The sequence below is a fragment of the Lepisosteus oculatus genome, chromosome 22, assembly GCF_040954835.1.
Source record: "Lepisosteus oculatus isolate fLepOcu1 chromosome 22, fLepOcu1.hap2, whole genome shotgun sequence".
NCBI lineage: Eukaryota > Metazoa > Chordata > Actinopteri > Semionotiformes > Lepisosteidae > Lepisosteus > Lepisosteus oculatus.
In genome coordinates, this window is record NC_090717.1 from 6,543,566 (window position 1) to 6,559,983 (window position 16,418).

General features: G+C 37.7%; 1 protein-coding gene across 7 annotated transcripts in view; it reads right to left on the reverse strand.

The window, feature by feature from the left end:
- Positions 1–13,977: 13,977 nt before the first annotated feature.
- The window catches only part of LOC102696934 (sodium- and chloride-dependent GABA transporter ine), a 30,487-nt gene continuing 28,046 nt past the window's right edge, over positions 13,978–16,418 (reverse strand). For all 7 annotated transcript variants that reach the window (XM_069181982.1, XM_069181980.1, XM_069181981.1 and 4 more), the window contains one exon: positions 13,978–16,383. In XM_069181982.1, coding sequence (XP_069038083.1) covers positions 16,201–16,383 — 183 coding nt within the window. In that variant the 3' untranslated portion in view covers positions 13,978–16,200. The remainder of the gene's footprint in view (positions 16,384–16,418) is intronic.

Genomic DNA, 16,418 nt, shown 5'->3' on the forward strand with positions numbered 1-16,418 from the left:
TTTTATGCTACTGGGAATGGCAGGAACACAGCACATTCTATGGCCTTAGCAAAATACTACAGGATTCTCTGTGCCTTCACAAAGTGCCTAGTGTGGGGCAGTGCATCAGGAGTTCATGTAGAGAAATCAACATTGCAACTCTAGCTTTGCATGAATGCTTGTCCTCATTTAGATTTTCCCTAAATGGATTTGCTCAGTCAAATACTACTGAGCACATACTACTTACCAGGATTGCTATCCCAGTAGGATCATTAGGAATGAACAAATGATTTAATTACCTACAACTAAATGAGAAAATACAGAAAACCATCTTATAAAAATTATAACTAAGCCATACAGTGTGATAATCTATTTAAGTCTCACATTACCCAAGGAGTGCCAACTGGAGCAGAGAAATGGCTACACAAAGAAATTTGTTGTTTTGCTTTTCAAAAATTCTTAAAAACAACAAAAAATGTTTTTCACTGACAGTTGTCAGTCACTTGGGTTCTGAGTTCTACTTTGAAGTGGGGGTCTTATTTTTCCCGTTATGAGCTGTATAAAATTAATAAAGAAGAGCTTTAAACTGAAAGAAAAGGACAGTTTATTTTAAACATTTATGTAGACAATTCAAATAGCAAAGTGTTCATATGGATTATTTTTTAGATTTATCTTTAGTTCAAGTGGCTGGGTCCCTGTTGAGTGATGCCGGAGGCCTGGGTTTGAGTCCTGATGGTGGGGGGCCATACCCACATGAATCTGAGAGTGCTACATTGGTGTCAGAGTGGGGTGGGATAGCCCTTTGCAGAGGATGGTGAATTAAGTGGGGGAGAGTGTAACACATATGGCCACCATTGGTTGTGAGAGCTGGCTTACCAGTGAGGTGATGTCACTATCCTTCCCTGTGAATAGCAGGGACCGCAGCTGATGGGACATTTCCCTTTAGCTCAACTGGCTGGGTCCCTGTTGAGTGACGCCGGAGACCTGGGTTCAAGTCCCCGACGGTGGGGGGGCGACCGGAGGCGGCAGAGGCGAGGGCGTATACCCTTGTGAACCCGAGAGCACTACAATATATTATCTGAGTTCATTCGAAAAGATCTCATCTATGATTAATGCCTTTTCAAATTAATGTAAAAATTTCCATATTTTAAATTCCACAGGGATTTCGTATAAGAATATATTAGTTCTGTCAAGTAATTTTAATAGATTTTATACTTTGCATTTTCTCACATAAGAATATGAACTCCCCAAACACATCAGAATGAAAATTTCAAAATGTTTTATTTAACCGGGCTGAACCCTTAATATTCAGAACCAGAGAAAGCTTGAGTCCTGTTCAATCCGAATGAATCTTTTTAAAGTGCAATTACACAAGCAGTACTCTTTAGTAATCCTAAGTTACTTACAGTCCCCATAAGCCTATATTCCAGTCATCTGAGGCAATCTTTGCACAGAAATCCAGCTTATTTGAAGCTTAGATAATTTGCTGTCATTGGCAAAGACCTGTGTCTTCTATTTCTTTTTCTGTCCCCATTCAGAACTTAGTAATAATCTAGAAACTCCTCTTTAAAAACACCTCAACTGTATTTGTTTTACTGGAAATTTATACTAAGAATATCTATCCATATAATGATACGCTTCCATTTGTGACTGTTTTCCAGACATTTGACGTGACCTGAATGGAAAATGATTTACTTCTTTTGAATTGTGCTTGATGGATTCATCTTGCTTCCAAACTAAAAATGCAGGTAACTCTTGAATCAGAATCAGGAAATCATTATTGTTGTTCCAGTCAATTCCTGTTAACACCAGGCTTGAGATTTTTTTTAAACTTCTGCTTCTAAATTCTCATTATTTTTGAATGCACCAATGCTGAATATACTTGAAATATTTGGTACAGGGACCCAGAACTGAGAACACATGACTGTATACAACATATTGCTCAGGCCTGTAGCTAAAACAATAACGATAAAGAAAAAAAACAAATAAATCAAAAGGGCCATTCTTGAAACATCAAACATTTTTGACATGATAAATGCTTCAAAGAAGGCTTCCGTATGTTTCTCATGTACCTTTTTAACATGCTACCATAACGCACTATAGTAGTTTTCACTATTATCATTTGTATTAAAAGTCTGCTAGGTATCATTTTCTGATTTACAAAAACGCTTGAATGAATTTCAGGAAACAGAAGTAAAAATATCTATCTTGACATAAACATTTGACTCATCTGAAACTAACTCCCTCTAAATGTTGAAAACTGATTGGAAAATGTTGAATTAATAAATGATAATTCATTCACCTGTTTGTGATTTGGGATCGTTGGACTGTATTACAATGGGTATTGAAGATGTACCATCTTCTTTTTCTTTGTTAATTTGGATGTCAAATGTCAAAATCACTTATGTTACACTGGCTTCCTGTTCTGTTTCACACAGATGTTATGGTATTATCCATGACTTTGAGGACAGTGAAAGGAATCACCCCCTTAATGATTTTATCAACATATGTTGAGAGCATACTGATATATTTTGTTTGATTCTTTTGTTCAGATTTTGTTTTCACTGTAAAGATCTTTGAGATAATGCATCATGAAAGGTGTAAATAAAATGTATTACTGAGCATTACTGACACGAGAGCATTCTGGCAAAAGGAAAGCCAGCTGTACCTCACTGTTGTTGTAGATCTTCTGATCACATTTGTATCTTTGAGTGAGATGACACTGAAGCAACGCTCCCAACTGGTGTGAATGATCATGTCAGATCAGAAGGTGGAGAAAGTGGCAGGAGAATTAAATAATCCAACAAAAGCAAAAAAGCATTACAGGTACATTGCCATTAATTAGTCTGTCAAACCGATAAAAAGATTACACGTCAATAACCAAAGCATTGATTGCTATTAAAAATGTAAATGTATTCTAGTGGGTGCTTTTGTGTTCATTGCATTAGTTCCAAAGTTAACAAGGCAATTTGTTAATTTAACAGCATGATGCATTACAGAGGGCCTAAATAGAAGTCACTGGGGAAACAACTAATCCGGCTTGTTATGGGTTGAAAAGGAGAAGGAGGAGGCACATGATAATACCCATCCAGTATTTATTTGATTCTACGTAAACTCATATTAGGATTACGAGATGTTATTTCATCCAAAGGCTGGAAAAAGACTTAGTTGGTAGCAGCAAGAGATAGTTAAATTTGCCATTCCGGTGTTTTTGGCATAATGTGCTTCAGAAATTAAGGTGGAATAATATCAACAAAGCAAACCACACGAAGGCCATCACACTTCATCCAGAATTATTGACGTCAGTCTTTCAATGACCTACCAATGAGAGAAGTGAGGTCAGAGTCTATTGAATGGACTGAGGGATCTGTATCTCAATATTAAAACCCTACTGCCTCTGTATTTCAGTATGATTAACCCTAGTGCCTTGAGGTATTAGTTTCAATCTAAACATTGTTAATTGTAGACTTTAACTGGAAGGCCACAGGGGGCAATGAGTTGGCTACAGGGCTGGAGTTGGATCATTGATTTAAAACAACAGCAGGTCCCTGTTGGAATTGTCTGTGCAGGCACTAGTCGGGTGTGCCCTCCTGTTGGCACGTGGATGCTGCTACTATGCTGGTACACACAGAGGAAAAAGGACACATAGATTATGAGCACACATGGCGCCAGTTTTGTGCGAACTATAAAAGGCCCAGGCTCAGTTCTTTTTTCCGCAATGAAAAAAACGACATCAAGACGATGCAAAGCCTGCCATTGCTTGTATAATTGTAGCTGCTAATGCATTCATTTCCTGAAGGCATATATGCATACAAGACAAATACATGTGTGAAATAATTGCTGAATGATAAAAATCAGACAACATAATCTCTAAGTTTCTTTACCTGATCAGGAAGCCAAAGGACTGCCTTGAAAAGATTAAAAAAATGGTGGAATTCTTTCACACCTCCAGCTATGTTCTAATTATCCACTAGAAATCTTGTTCAGCCTGTCTCACACCCTCTCTGTCAGTTCTTCCAAGACCCTGGTAAATTTGGGAAGGCCCCCTGTTGATCACCTCTCTCCACTGTCCTTGACACAAGCGAGCAATCTGATCCCAGTATTCCTCCAAAAAGGAAATGAACCCTCATTAATTTAAAAAAAATCGAAAAAGAAAGAGCACCGAGAACTGAGCTATCAAAAGCATACATCTACATATGAATAGATGTCTGCCCACCCTTATTAGCATTTTAATAGCAGTCTGAGAAAAAAAAAACAGCTGGGCTCGTCTCAAATGTGTAGGAGCGAGACATTTATATTTCATCTGATGGACCGCTTCAGTCTTTCTCAGATTGTTTGAAACTACCCACGGTAACGACGATGTAGACTGGTATCAAAAGTGCAGCATGCAGAAACACACAGAGACCCCTCTCTGCACACCTTAACCCTGGGGTTACTTTCTCTTAATGGAGTCTGAGAGTGCCAGTGCCTCAACTACATTGTGTTTAACATCTTGCACTGATTATGAAGATGAAGTATTGAATCGTGTTTTGTCAGCTTATCTTTCTGACACTTTAAAGCATTTCTGAAAGTATTATTAATGTAACCATACCCATATCCTTGTTATTTTTATTCTCTTTTATCACTACATGGCTTAGAGGTTAGAATGGTTGGGGACTGGAGATGATGCAAGTAACTGAGATGCACTTTAGTACTTTATTTATGAATAGAGTTTTTATTTCACATAACGTACCAAATATCCTATTTATATTTTACCAATGATTTTCAGAAGAGTATAAGTCTGCCTGCTACAAGATGTTTGCAAGAAAGACCTTGAGGGCCAATATCTGTATATAGGAACAAATGGAGGTTAATTCCAATTGTCATCTTTTCCTCAAACTTTTGAACATTGAATTAAATTGTACTTGTTCCTTTGCACTTTATGTCAACTCAGCTCTTCACATGAAGATATACAGTATATTCATTTTCTATTAATTATGGAATATATTAATATTAGCTGTGTCTCTTAATAGCTCTGACTGTATTCAAGAAAGAGTTGAACTGTCTAAAGAGTCTATAGAAGCTTCTGAATTACAGCATTTTATAACGAATGAGATGCTCTCACAGGACATGGTGGGATTATAGACTGCATTGGAATTGTAATAAATGAAAATGATCCAGTACTGTACTTTCAACAGATATTCTGTCAACAGATAAGAGCATGAGAAAAAGCTCTTTATTTCAACATCACTTTCCTAACGCTGTCCATTTCAAAACATTGGCCTGAGACCAGCGTGAACCTTAACAGCCTCCAATTAAAGCCATTCCAGAATGAATTAAGAGCCTGTATAAGATGACTAGCTGAATAATGTCCTTGCCAAAGAGTTATAAAAGCAGGTGTTTGAAAGCTGACTGCCTAGCCTTCCTATTACATGTGCGTATCTCCTGCAGGGAATCTGTTTTGAACAGTAAATACATACAGAAACCTATTGATTCCTGCCCTTGAACATCAGGTGTAAATGAAGCACAGATTCTAGGTGACAAACACATTAACAAAATGCCACATTTCAGTAGCTTGGATAAATCCTAATTCAAGCACAGCAGCGTCAGAACACATTAAACGTTTACTAGGCATGACTTGCCCAGTCTGAGGGAACGATAAGCCTCACTGGACTCCTCATCTCGTCACAAGGAATGAGCCAGGGAGCTGCTGCAGGAGTGAGGGTGGGATGAGGTGGGGTGGGGATATGGTCCAAAAAGAATCATGAAGGGGGTGTTCAGCAGGAGATATATTTATACAGAAGAGAGCAGAAAGGGTGATATTAGGAGTCTCAACATCTCCCAAACTTCTGTTTTTACATAAACATATTTGTAAAATGGGGGAAGGGCAGCATGCAAATCAAGTGCATCAAATTCATTACCACAGTAATTGGCTGGAAGACTTTATAAATAAAGAGTTCAATATCGTGCGGTTTCCATTCTCTAATTGCAATCTGTTCTAATTTGCCCAAATTCTGATTCAGTACACGGGAGGCAACCATAAAGTAAATTAAAAGCTTTGAGTGCTGAGAATTTGCCTCCAATCAAGATCAAGTGGGACAGAGGCGGTGTATAAAAACAGCTCCTTTACATTCATCAACAATCACCGTAAAAGGATTAATCAAGCTGAATTACACCAAGGATTATTAAAGAAAACATCTTAAGCAACTATAAATCCTTTAGGTATTTCGCCGTTCCTTGAGGAAGTCACAAGAGAAGCAATTCAGTTGCCATTAATGTTGTTAATGTTTTTTGTGCATTTGGTATATACAGTACCGTTAGTGATCGAGACCACGGGTCAAAAACAGCATGCGCATGGCTGACCGGAAGTTATTTTATTTTGTAGCATCCTAAAGCACTTAGCAAAATTGTATGCTGCGTTGTAGCAATTTGGTCTTTAGAATGCATTTTCATATCTCTCGCTTTGATTCATCTGTACTTTGTTTCTATGGAAGAATATTTGGGAAACTTAAAAAGCATTACGCTGTCTTTGTATCAGCTATTTTAGGAAACATGGCAAGCATCGCTGAGCTCTGTCGTACAGCTGTCGGTGGCTTTGATAAAATAGGGAATAAAAACTCTTTCTGCACTAGCTTGTCGAGAGGCTGCTGGTTTTTGGGTGACAGCCCAAGCACCTTTTGGTGAGCCATCCCAACAGCACAGCTCCTGGTCACCATTAAATTTGTGACACCGTCTTGAGAGCACTAAAAAAAAAAAAAAAAAAATTGGAGGAAAACTAAAACGGGATGGATTTCAATACACGACAACAAAAACGAGAAAAAACATTTCCAGGATCACAACAGATCAGAACGCCTAAAGACATGAAGTCCTAACAGAATCCTGGAGAAGTGCAGAGAGTAAAGATGATGCCTGATTGATTCACAGCCATTAATCTTTATCTGGGGATGACCTGCAAGATATAAGGGGCAATTCAGAGGAGCAGGAATGTGTGCAAAGTGTTTTAAAGGAAAAATGGGTCATACAGCCTTCTCCAGATAGATAGACCATGAGAATAAAAATATATATCCTATGGTAGGAGTCTCTAATTGCCATTAGCTGTATCCCAGAAAAACTAGTTCCTGTCAAATCAAGACAGATCCCAGAAATGTGCTCAGAAGGTGGAATGTCAGGTTACCAAGCTACAATGCTATGTATGGAAGCACTCCTGTGTTTTGACACCGCAGATATTGAAAGGCATTCTTTAACAAAAAAAGTTGTTGGATTCAAACCCTGAATCCAACAGGGGGGTAAATATCAGAGCCAGAAAACTGAGAAACCTGTTCCCTCATACATTCTTTACAGAAATTATTTCTTCAGAATTATTATATTTCATAAGTATGATTATTATATATTAAATTAATATTTTATATTATTATCATCATCTTTGCACTTATATAGAGCTTTAATGCATGCTCCACTCAAAGCCCTTTACAGTAATGGGGGCTCCCCTCCACCACCACCATTATATAGCCCTCACCTGTAAGATGTGATGGCAGCCTTAGAATACCAGTACACTCACATAACACCAGCTCTCAGTGGGGAGGAGATCAGAGTCGTGGAGTCAGTTCATGGTTGGGGATTACTAGGAGGCCATGATTAGTAAAGGCCGGGGGAAGTTGGGCCAGGACACCTGTTCTTTCAAGACACGCCCTGGAAGTCCATAGCATGACCACAGATAGTCAGGAACTCAAGTGTTTGACAAGGTTATGGGACCAACACTGATGTTTTATATGAAAATGTAATGTAGATTTGAGCAAGCACTATTTTACTCATGTTCCTGTTTCATGTCATTGCACCTGACTATCTTTGTAGAAATTGTGCTTGTTTTTTATGTGTACGTTTTGGCATTGTAACTTATCATTCTGTTGCACGTACACAGGTCTACATTTTGTGGATAAATTCCAAGAGGATAGGCTTTTTATTGTATTGCATAGATTTTGATCACACTGTAAGTATACATTTTGTTCTGTAAAATTACATCCATTTATTGAAATAACAGTGTTTCTTAAACTTCTTTTACTGAGTTTTTTTCTATCTTATCTCAGATTCCTTTTGTTTGGTTATTTTAGGACCTAATACTCAAAAGTGATTTTGAGAGTGTTTGTTTTAAAGATCTGTTTTCAGAGCAGGTTAGTTTAGCAGCCTTTAAGAGAGGAGCTCTCAAAGCCTGATAAGTTTAAATTAATTATGTGTTCAAAATGGTTGCTTAAGCCAGGTCTAGGGATTTTCTAAACACTATGTCGGTAAATGTTTCCGTGACTAAACTGCCTGACAGAAATTTCAGGGCTGTTCACAACAGTCGTACAAATATAGGCAGGACACAAAAATAATGTGTAAAACCAGTGGCTAGTTATTTTTTGTTCTTCTGCCAGGAAAAATAGAAGAAGACAAAACATGTAGCAAAAGTTACAAAATTGCAATTTCAAACAAACCAAGCTGTGTTGTAGCACATAGACCAGGTTACAGTCAAAGACTCACAATGCTTTGAATGCTCAGATACATACCCTACACTCCACCCCTGGCAATACTGTGGAGCCACAAAAGATAATTCTAAATAAAAAATAATAATAATCCGTGAAAATCATAAATACTTACACAATAACAATAAAGAAAATCCAAATATTGTATGTCCTTCCTCTACATATCCCGGAATGACAGTCAGGCAGAAACAGATAAGTGAATAGAGATTATGATCTCATGAGAGGTCAGGGTGTTCTATAGCCTTTCATTAACAGTTTCTCATTATCTTTATATATTTTGATTACCAGTCTATTCCTGTGTAAGTGTTCATGATTATTGAGCCAAATTTATTTCAATGTAATTTTTAAAGCTCTGCAGAATCACAAGGAACATTAAAAAACACTTAAATCTTGAGCTTAGGAAATTAGTTTGTAGATGTATGACAGCTTAACAATCAATTAACAATCAACTCAAGCAACTATGTGTTTCAGTTACCTTACTGTACCTCTGCTGATAACCGTGCAGCTAATCATTGGTGGAGACCAGTTATACTCTGTTGAGTGTGGTTTATGGTTAGAAAGATTTAATTTTCAGCTCCAGTTCTGAATTGTTACCAAAAACTAGTCACTCTTTTGCTGTTGACCTTCTTTGGAAAGTGACTTTGTACTCTGACCTGTAACTGTAGACTTCGCAATAGAAACTAGCTTTACTGTGCAGTAAACACCAGGATGTGTTCTTTGCAGCTCCTGGAGTTTAAAATTGATTTCCCAGCTCTTTTGTTCACTTTCCAAGTCCTTGGGCCTTAGCTTTGTCCACCCTAAAGAGTTGCGGTTTCTGTGTGCTGTTTTTAGACATGGCAAAACAGCTGATTACACTGGGGCTTCTGAAATGTCCATTCGGACAACAGCTGTGTTTCTCCATCGTTGCCTGAGTTGTGGAACTCAACCACAGTAAAAGATCAGATTGTTTCTTGGACGTTATTTCACGGCAAACTTGTTCAAATGGGGCATTTCACAGTGATGCGTGCAACTGGTCCCAACACATGTTCTGCGTTGTGTGCATAACCCTGTGGAAGAGTCTGTTGCATTGTATTAAAATGTTTTCTTCCTGCTGACATGACAGAATTCTAATTGGTTAAAGATAGGGAGGAAGTACACAATGAGCTTCATCCCTGAAATGACCTCCCTGTTTCCTTCATTGAGCACAAGGCAAGCGCTATTTCACTTGTCTGATTCCTTGCAGCGAACGACTGATTTAGCTGCCCGGTGTTAAACTCATCTGGGCCGTGCCCTGCAGCTTTTGTTTTTGTCTCCCTGTGCTGTTGATCTCCCATCCTTCATAAACGGCAAATCTCATCCGCAAAATAACAGAAGGAAAAAAAGGGAATTTGACTGGTATCAAAGACCACTTCTGAGGGATGTCAGCATCGGATGTAATAATAGAGGAAGCAAGTGGCTACTTGTAATTTCCTTGATATAACCTCTCCACCAACTGACTGTGTGTGCTTATTTAAAGCAACACTTGAGAGAGCAACAGCACCAGAGTGAATTCCAGAAGTCATTTGGAAACTACAGTACTTCCACCTCCCAAGTCATATAAACTGAATGGATGGGGAGATGACATCTCCCAGCATAATACATAACGGGTCATCATGGAAGCCACATCAAGGCAGTGTCATAAACCCCAGCTTTTCATCGGCACCCAAAGATTCTAATTGTACAAAGATGTGGTTGTTTGGGGCTGGCTGACATTGCACTGTAGCCACATGTTACAGCATCTTGATATTTACAACGCCAAGTGTCTTTCACTGTATTGTCCTATAGGTGGCTGGTCAATATCATGGAATTGTCCTCTGGGCACCCAGGAACAGGAGCTCTGAAGAACTGAATCACGGTCCCAGACTGCCCTGCACTGGCCCACTCGGTTCAAAAGCGGAAGGAATGCCAGAGATCTATACTTCAAAATGAATGGATCACATGCCATCCAAGCAGTATACTGGCTTAGGAATCAATTGAAATTGAGCTCCAGAACATAGAAAATGTAAAGGAATCACTGTATGTGAGAAAAACAAGGGAACTGAGGCATCATGAACGAAGTGTTTTGTGTTGTTGTAGTTGTTTTTAGTGGTGGCGAAAAAGCTATAAAACTTTAACATAATGCAGGTGGAGAAGACACCATGGGTTTTATTATTACGATAGTAAACATTTAGCTCGGCAGAGTTCAACTGTGTGACGTGCATAATCTAGTGTACAGTAACCTAAGGTTTTGCAGAAAGTGTTTTTCATTGTCTGGAATTTTAGAAGTCATTCTGTTGCTGTTTTATTGCTTTACCCTCAACAGCTGAGGCTCAGAGCAGAATGACACTGGCCAGCTCATTACAGAACATCACTGTCACTCCTTCAGCTGGAGCTCATCACAGAGGTCCCAGCCCCTTGTGTTCTCAGCTGACGTCTAACACAGATGAAAAGAAAGAGATGGTTTTTCATGGTGGCCTGTTCTGATTCTGCTTGTCTATGTTGTTTTACTGGCCTCACTGTGAAGAGTAAATCTCTATTGATTTTAAAGCAATGCTAGCTGTAAATTACTGCCCATGACACACTTTGTCATATTGGAACAGGGAAGTGTATTGATCTGAATACAGCCCTACTCGGGGGATCCAAAATCTAATTAGTGAACCAGGGGGGAAAAATCCATACAAAGCACAGGAGTAAAAAAGCAAAGACTATAGCTTAATACAAAGGGATTTTAACATTAGTAGGTTTATTTTTAGCATCTATTTCATTTCATTTTAGTATTTTACAATAAAACATTCCAGATAAAAAGTACAACATAAGTGGTATAGAAACTATAAAATAATCAGCAAGCTAGAAAAATAGATGAGAAGATTTAAAAAATGAATTAAGAACTCAACACTTTAATTCATAGGTAAAATGGACTTGATTGTGTGTTAATCACCATACTGTTGTGTAACCTGTGCATTTCAATGTTTTTGATAATGCAGTTGTTCTGAACAGACTAGCTCTTTTGAGAGCTCTGTCAATTTGAAAGCCTTTGCAACAGTGAGTCCATTTAAGCAGTGTCTCAGTCCCGAACATATAGCACTCAATCATTCTGTAATTGTATCATCTTATTATGTGCTGCACAGAATCATTATTGTGTGGTTAGTTAAATTATTGCTTGATGGATCGTCTGAATGGTACATTTTGTATCACACAACTGTTAATTGGCTGCAGTCCCCCGGGAATCACTCTGAATAAGAATGTAACGGGCTCTCTCATCGAGTGAGGTTATGAAATACTGAGTCACTGATATTTCACATGGCCAGAGACCACGTTGATAGAATTCACAAGACAGTGGCAGAGTCCTGTTATTCTTCATACTGTTATTTTTTCTTAAAACAGTTAAGGATCTCCAGTTATTATGGTATATATAGTATGATACTCCCTATCCGCATACATACCTCTGATAGTCTGGAATTGGTCATTGTAAAACAGTGCAGATTTCCTATTACAGTCCAGCTTGAGATGGATAATATCCATACCTACAGTACTTTCCTCTGAAACATGTACTGAGCCATCTCACGTTTATCTTATTGTAAGACCTTACACTCAAGAGAGGGTTCTCACTAACAGCATTGCCATCTCACTGGCAGGTTACAGGGCTCAGTGTTGAGCTAACACATCTGTCTGAATCAGGGGGTCTCCAATCCAGATAATCCTGTTATTCTTATAGGTCAAAATAAAGCTGTTTGTGTTCCTTCAAACTCATTTAAGCAATTGAACAATTAATCAATTAATCAAATTGGACACTGGTTTTTAAGGGCTGAAGGATATCTTCATTTTCATTCCAGCTGAAATCCTGAAAACCTAATTGAACCCACCACCTGTTCCTGTGATCAATCAAATTGTTCCAGGCTTTTAAATACTGATGATTATGAAGCCCGTCTGGACTATGGCCCCAAATGAAGTCCATTCAGCTCCATGGGTACTTCACCAGCTGTGCTCCATTCCTTAAGATATTGTAGGTCTTACTCAGGCACCACTGCAAGGTTACATTCCTGCACAGATTGTAATTGAACAGAAAACCAACTTCAGACACAAGATAGGACTGGAGGACCTTAGCATACCTCTTCCACAGCAAAGAAAAGTCTCAATGAGGGACCTCCAACCCCCTAGCAGGCCACGATATAGTTAATATTATAGGTTGCCTGAAATTACCTCTTAATGATTGTGAGCACCTGCAAGTTATTGTTCCATTAAACAAGTAATTTATTTAATCAAGAAAACTCTGGTTCTTGACGGAAGGAGAGTGATAAGGTTTTTGTTCTAAATAGTCTGTACGTACTTAATTTAACAAATCGCCTGCATAACTGGTCGAACACAAATAAATTGTTCCAAGTCTTAATTGATGATTCAAAGGCTTCCCATTAAATCTGCTGGATAAGAAGGCAGAGTTTTACGCTGCACGTCTGAAGGTTTTATTTTGCCCTCATTTTGCTGTAAAAGAGCAATTTTCTCTGAAGGTATGGGATTACATAGGGGGTATTATTTCAGAGTTCATATATACAAATTTTGCATGGGAAACCATGAATGAGGAGAGAGACAAAGGGACATGTAGCCATGTTTGCAGTATGGGGGGCTGGTGGCTTTAAGATCTGGGTTTTCTGTAGCAGTTCCTCTATGTAGCCCTGTCCCCCCGGATCACTATTTGGTGTGCTACACATGAAAAAGCAGCTTTCGGAATCCCACCGGTCTCATATTAATGAGCCTTCAATCTTAAACAGCTTTCTCAGCTGAAAGCTCCAAATTTAAATAATAAATCATCTGGGGCTGAGTGACCGGTGGAAAAGTGATTGTGACTCATTCTAAAGTCATTTCCTTCACATTAAAGCTGATGCTATTAAAATAAAAAGCCTATTTGCAGCCTTTGTAAGCATGAAGGTATATATTAAAAAACTAGCCTCTACACTTTGTCATTTAAAACATTCTGTAGAGATTTCGATGCATAAAGGCCTCTGTGTTTTTCAGTACTTCAACAGACAATACAGTGTTTTCTTGTTTGCTTTTGTTAGGCGCCTGGACTGGTAGAAACATATCCAATTCCAAATGTACTGTGTTATCTCTGAAGTCAGTTCAATTATATAATTTAAAGTGCAGCGCCTACCTTCTCCTAAATGTGTATTTGACTCTTAAGGTCTACCAGTGTAACAATGGTGAACCACTGCCCTCAAGTGTGAGAAACTGGTGTTGCATAGTTTGAGATACTACACATCTCATGCCTATTCAATCATTATAACTAAAGCATTACTACAAAAGTAGCTTTGTAGTCAGTCCACTTATGTTGACAAGCACTCCAAAAAGGTGTTCCAGATAAATAAACAATAAAAACAGTGTTTTATGGCCATCTACTATCTACCCACTTGAGATTTAATGCTAACCCAAAACAAAATATTAATAATAATTATTGAAAAAGAAAAAATATTCTCCTGGAAGACGTACAAAATATTCATTTTCAGATATATTTCAATAAAGGTATTTATTTTATTCCAGTTTCAATAAAACTATTTTATTATTGGAATGGAAAAAACAGATTAGAAAACGATTACAGATCTGAATATTAAATATAGCTAACTGAAGGGCAAAAGGAGATTAAAAATAGTTGGACTATTTTGAATATTTGCCATCTAACATTTCAGTGTAGGTGTGAAATATGAGTTTCAAACAAACTTTGCCAAGACTAAATACTAATTCATGGTGGTTCAGAGCTACTTTTGCTCTTGAAGAAAAAAGCTTAAAGCTATTCTGTCTTTATAAAGTTCGAAGCTATTGCTTGCCGCAGTCAACATAATGGTAGCTGTGGCCACGTAAAACTGTACTATTCTGTAAGATCATATTAAACTTTATTATCCATAATATTAATCTATAGGATTCTTTTCAGCATTGCTAAAATAGTCATTCTCATGAACTTACGTCTTGTTTTTCTGTGTTAAATTAAAGAATACAACACTGTCTAGAGGAGATCAATTTAAAGATAAACACCTAAAACATGCTGCACTTATTAATGACCTCTTCTTCCACTGTTTCCTACTTAATGCTGGGATATAACAAGGCTTTCAGGCAAATGTGACACTTAAAACGTATTACCTTATACTGTCTCTCCTAATCTTTTCCAACTGCATATTCGTTTGACCACAGCAATTTAGTTCACAGGTTTATTCTAGCTTGTCCCTTCCACAGCTCACCTTTGATCTGCAGACACCTTCATTTTAATGTTTGATGTATGATGAGTAAGATGTTTCTGTCTGGAACACCTGGTAGTGCGCTATGGACAAATATCAATGAGCGCTGAATTCTTCCAAAAAAACTAACAACATTGGACACTGGAAGCCCCAGAGTTATACGAACACTGCAACAGTCTACTACAACAATGAAATGCAGAATATAAGAGGAGTAATATCAAGCCATTATCAGAAAACAGCTTGTTACTAGAAAGGGTCACAGGAATACAGGGACTTTCCCCAGAACAAGGTGGAAATACATCCTGGATGGGATGCAAGTACACTCCACAAACACAGGCACAGTTTAGTATTAACTAACAACTGGCCAGCGTGTCTGTGGTACAGTAAGTAGGTGGGAGGACAAAGCACCAACTGAAAACCCACACAAAATATCCAAACTCCCAATGTAAATTACAACACACAAAACATCTGAACAACCAAAGCATATTATGTAGTACTATCTGAACATTTAATATGAAAGTATCAAATGTGGACACTTGATAATAAGGTTCAATAAGAAACACAAACTCACAGTTGATTAATGGTTGATATCATAGTGGTAAATATGTATACAAATAAGTGTTACTGACAAAACTGAGTGTATGTGAAATGTTACAGAGATTAGACAACAAAGCCGAGGGCTTGATGTTCAAGCACATCAATCCTAAAATAAACAGTGGTTAAATATGACAACATATGTTATATGAAGAGAACATGAGTAGATATTAATAACTACTCTACTGACAGTTAATATACTATGTATTCATTATGTACAAAGTTTTAATAAAGTATTAATAAATGGTTTATTATTGAACCTTATTATAAAGCAGAGAGTAGAAACTAATCTGATGATAACTAAACACAGTATGGACTAGTAAATGATAATCATTTAGAATGTAAAATTGAAATGTAGTTGTCTCCCTGTCAGCCTGACTAGTTCCTCTTTTATTTCTTTACTTTTGAAACTTGCACAGAAGATCATACAAGATCGTGCATCTCCAGATTCACCATGTAGAAACTCTGTAACTACTGCAGAGTTCCAGGTGTTCAAAATCACTGTCGGAAAATGGAATCACTGCAGTATATGGGTTATGTCTCCAAAAATGTTTCAATCCTGTACATAGATTCTGAAACAAAAATATCATTTTACAATAATCACTCACTGTTTTTACATAGTGTGGTCATTAAATAGTCATGACAACATATCCTTTCTTCTTTATAGAATTTGATGCTTTGGTTTCAGTCACGAAGTTCAAATATCTGAACATTGTATTAAATGTATAATTTTCAAGTGATGATTTAACCAACTTTTTGACCGGATTTGGTCAATGTCTATATTCCAAAACTTTATTCAAGGTAAAAGCTTTTCAAATAATTAAATCTTCAGGAAATGAGTAGCGGGTTTTGAATGCTATGCTTGCTTGAAGCAGCCTGTCATATTGTTTTCAGAAGTGAACCCTTCATAATCATAAGGCGAAATCATGCTTGTCCCTTTCTTGCTGATTAAAGGGTGTATTTTGCCCAGTGAGGGAAGCTTTTTCAGGAATCTTGGAAAGAGAGAGTGACTGAGTGGAACTGGGTTGGCTTTCTCCAGACAGGTCGTCCACTGTGGCCAGTTCATCACGTGGTAACAATGACGTCTTCAGCCGCTGAGAAAAGACAAGTTATGAGAAATTGTTACACC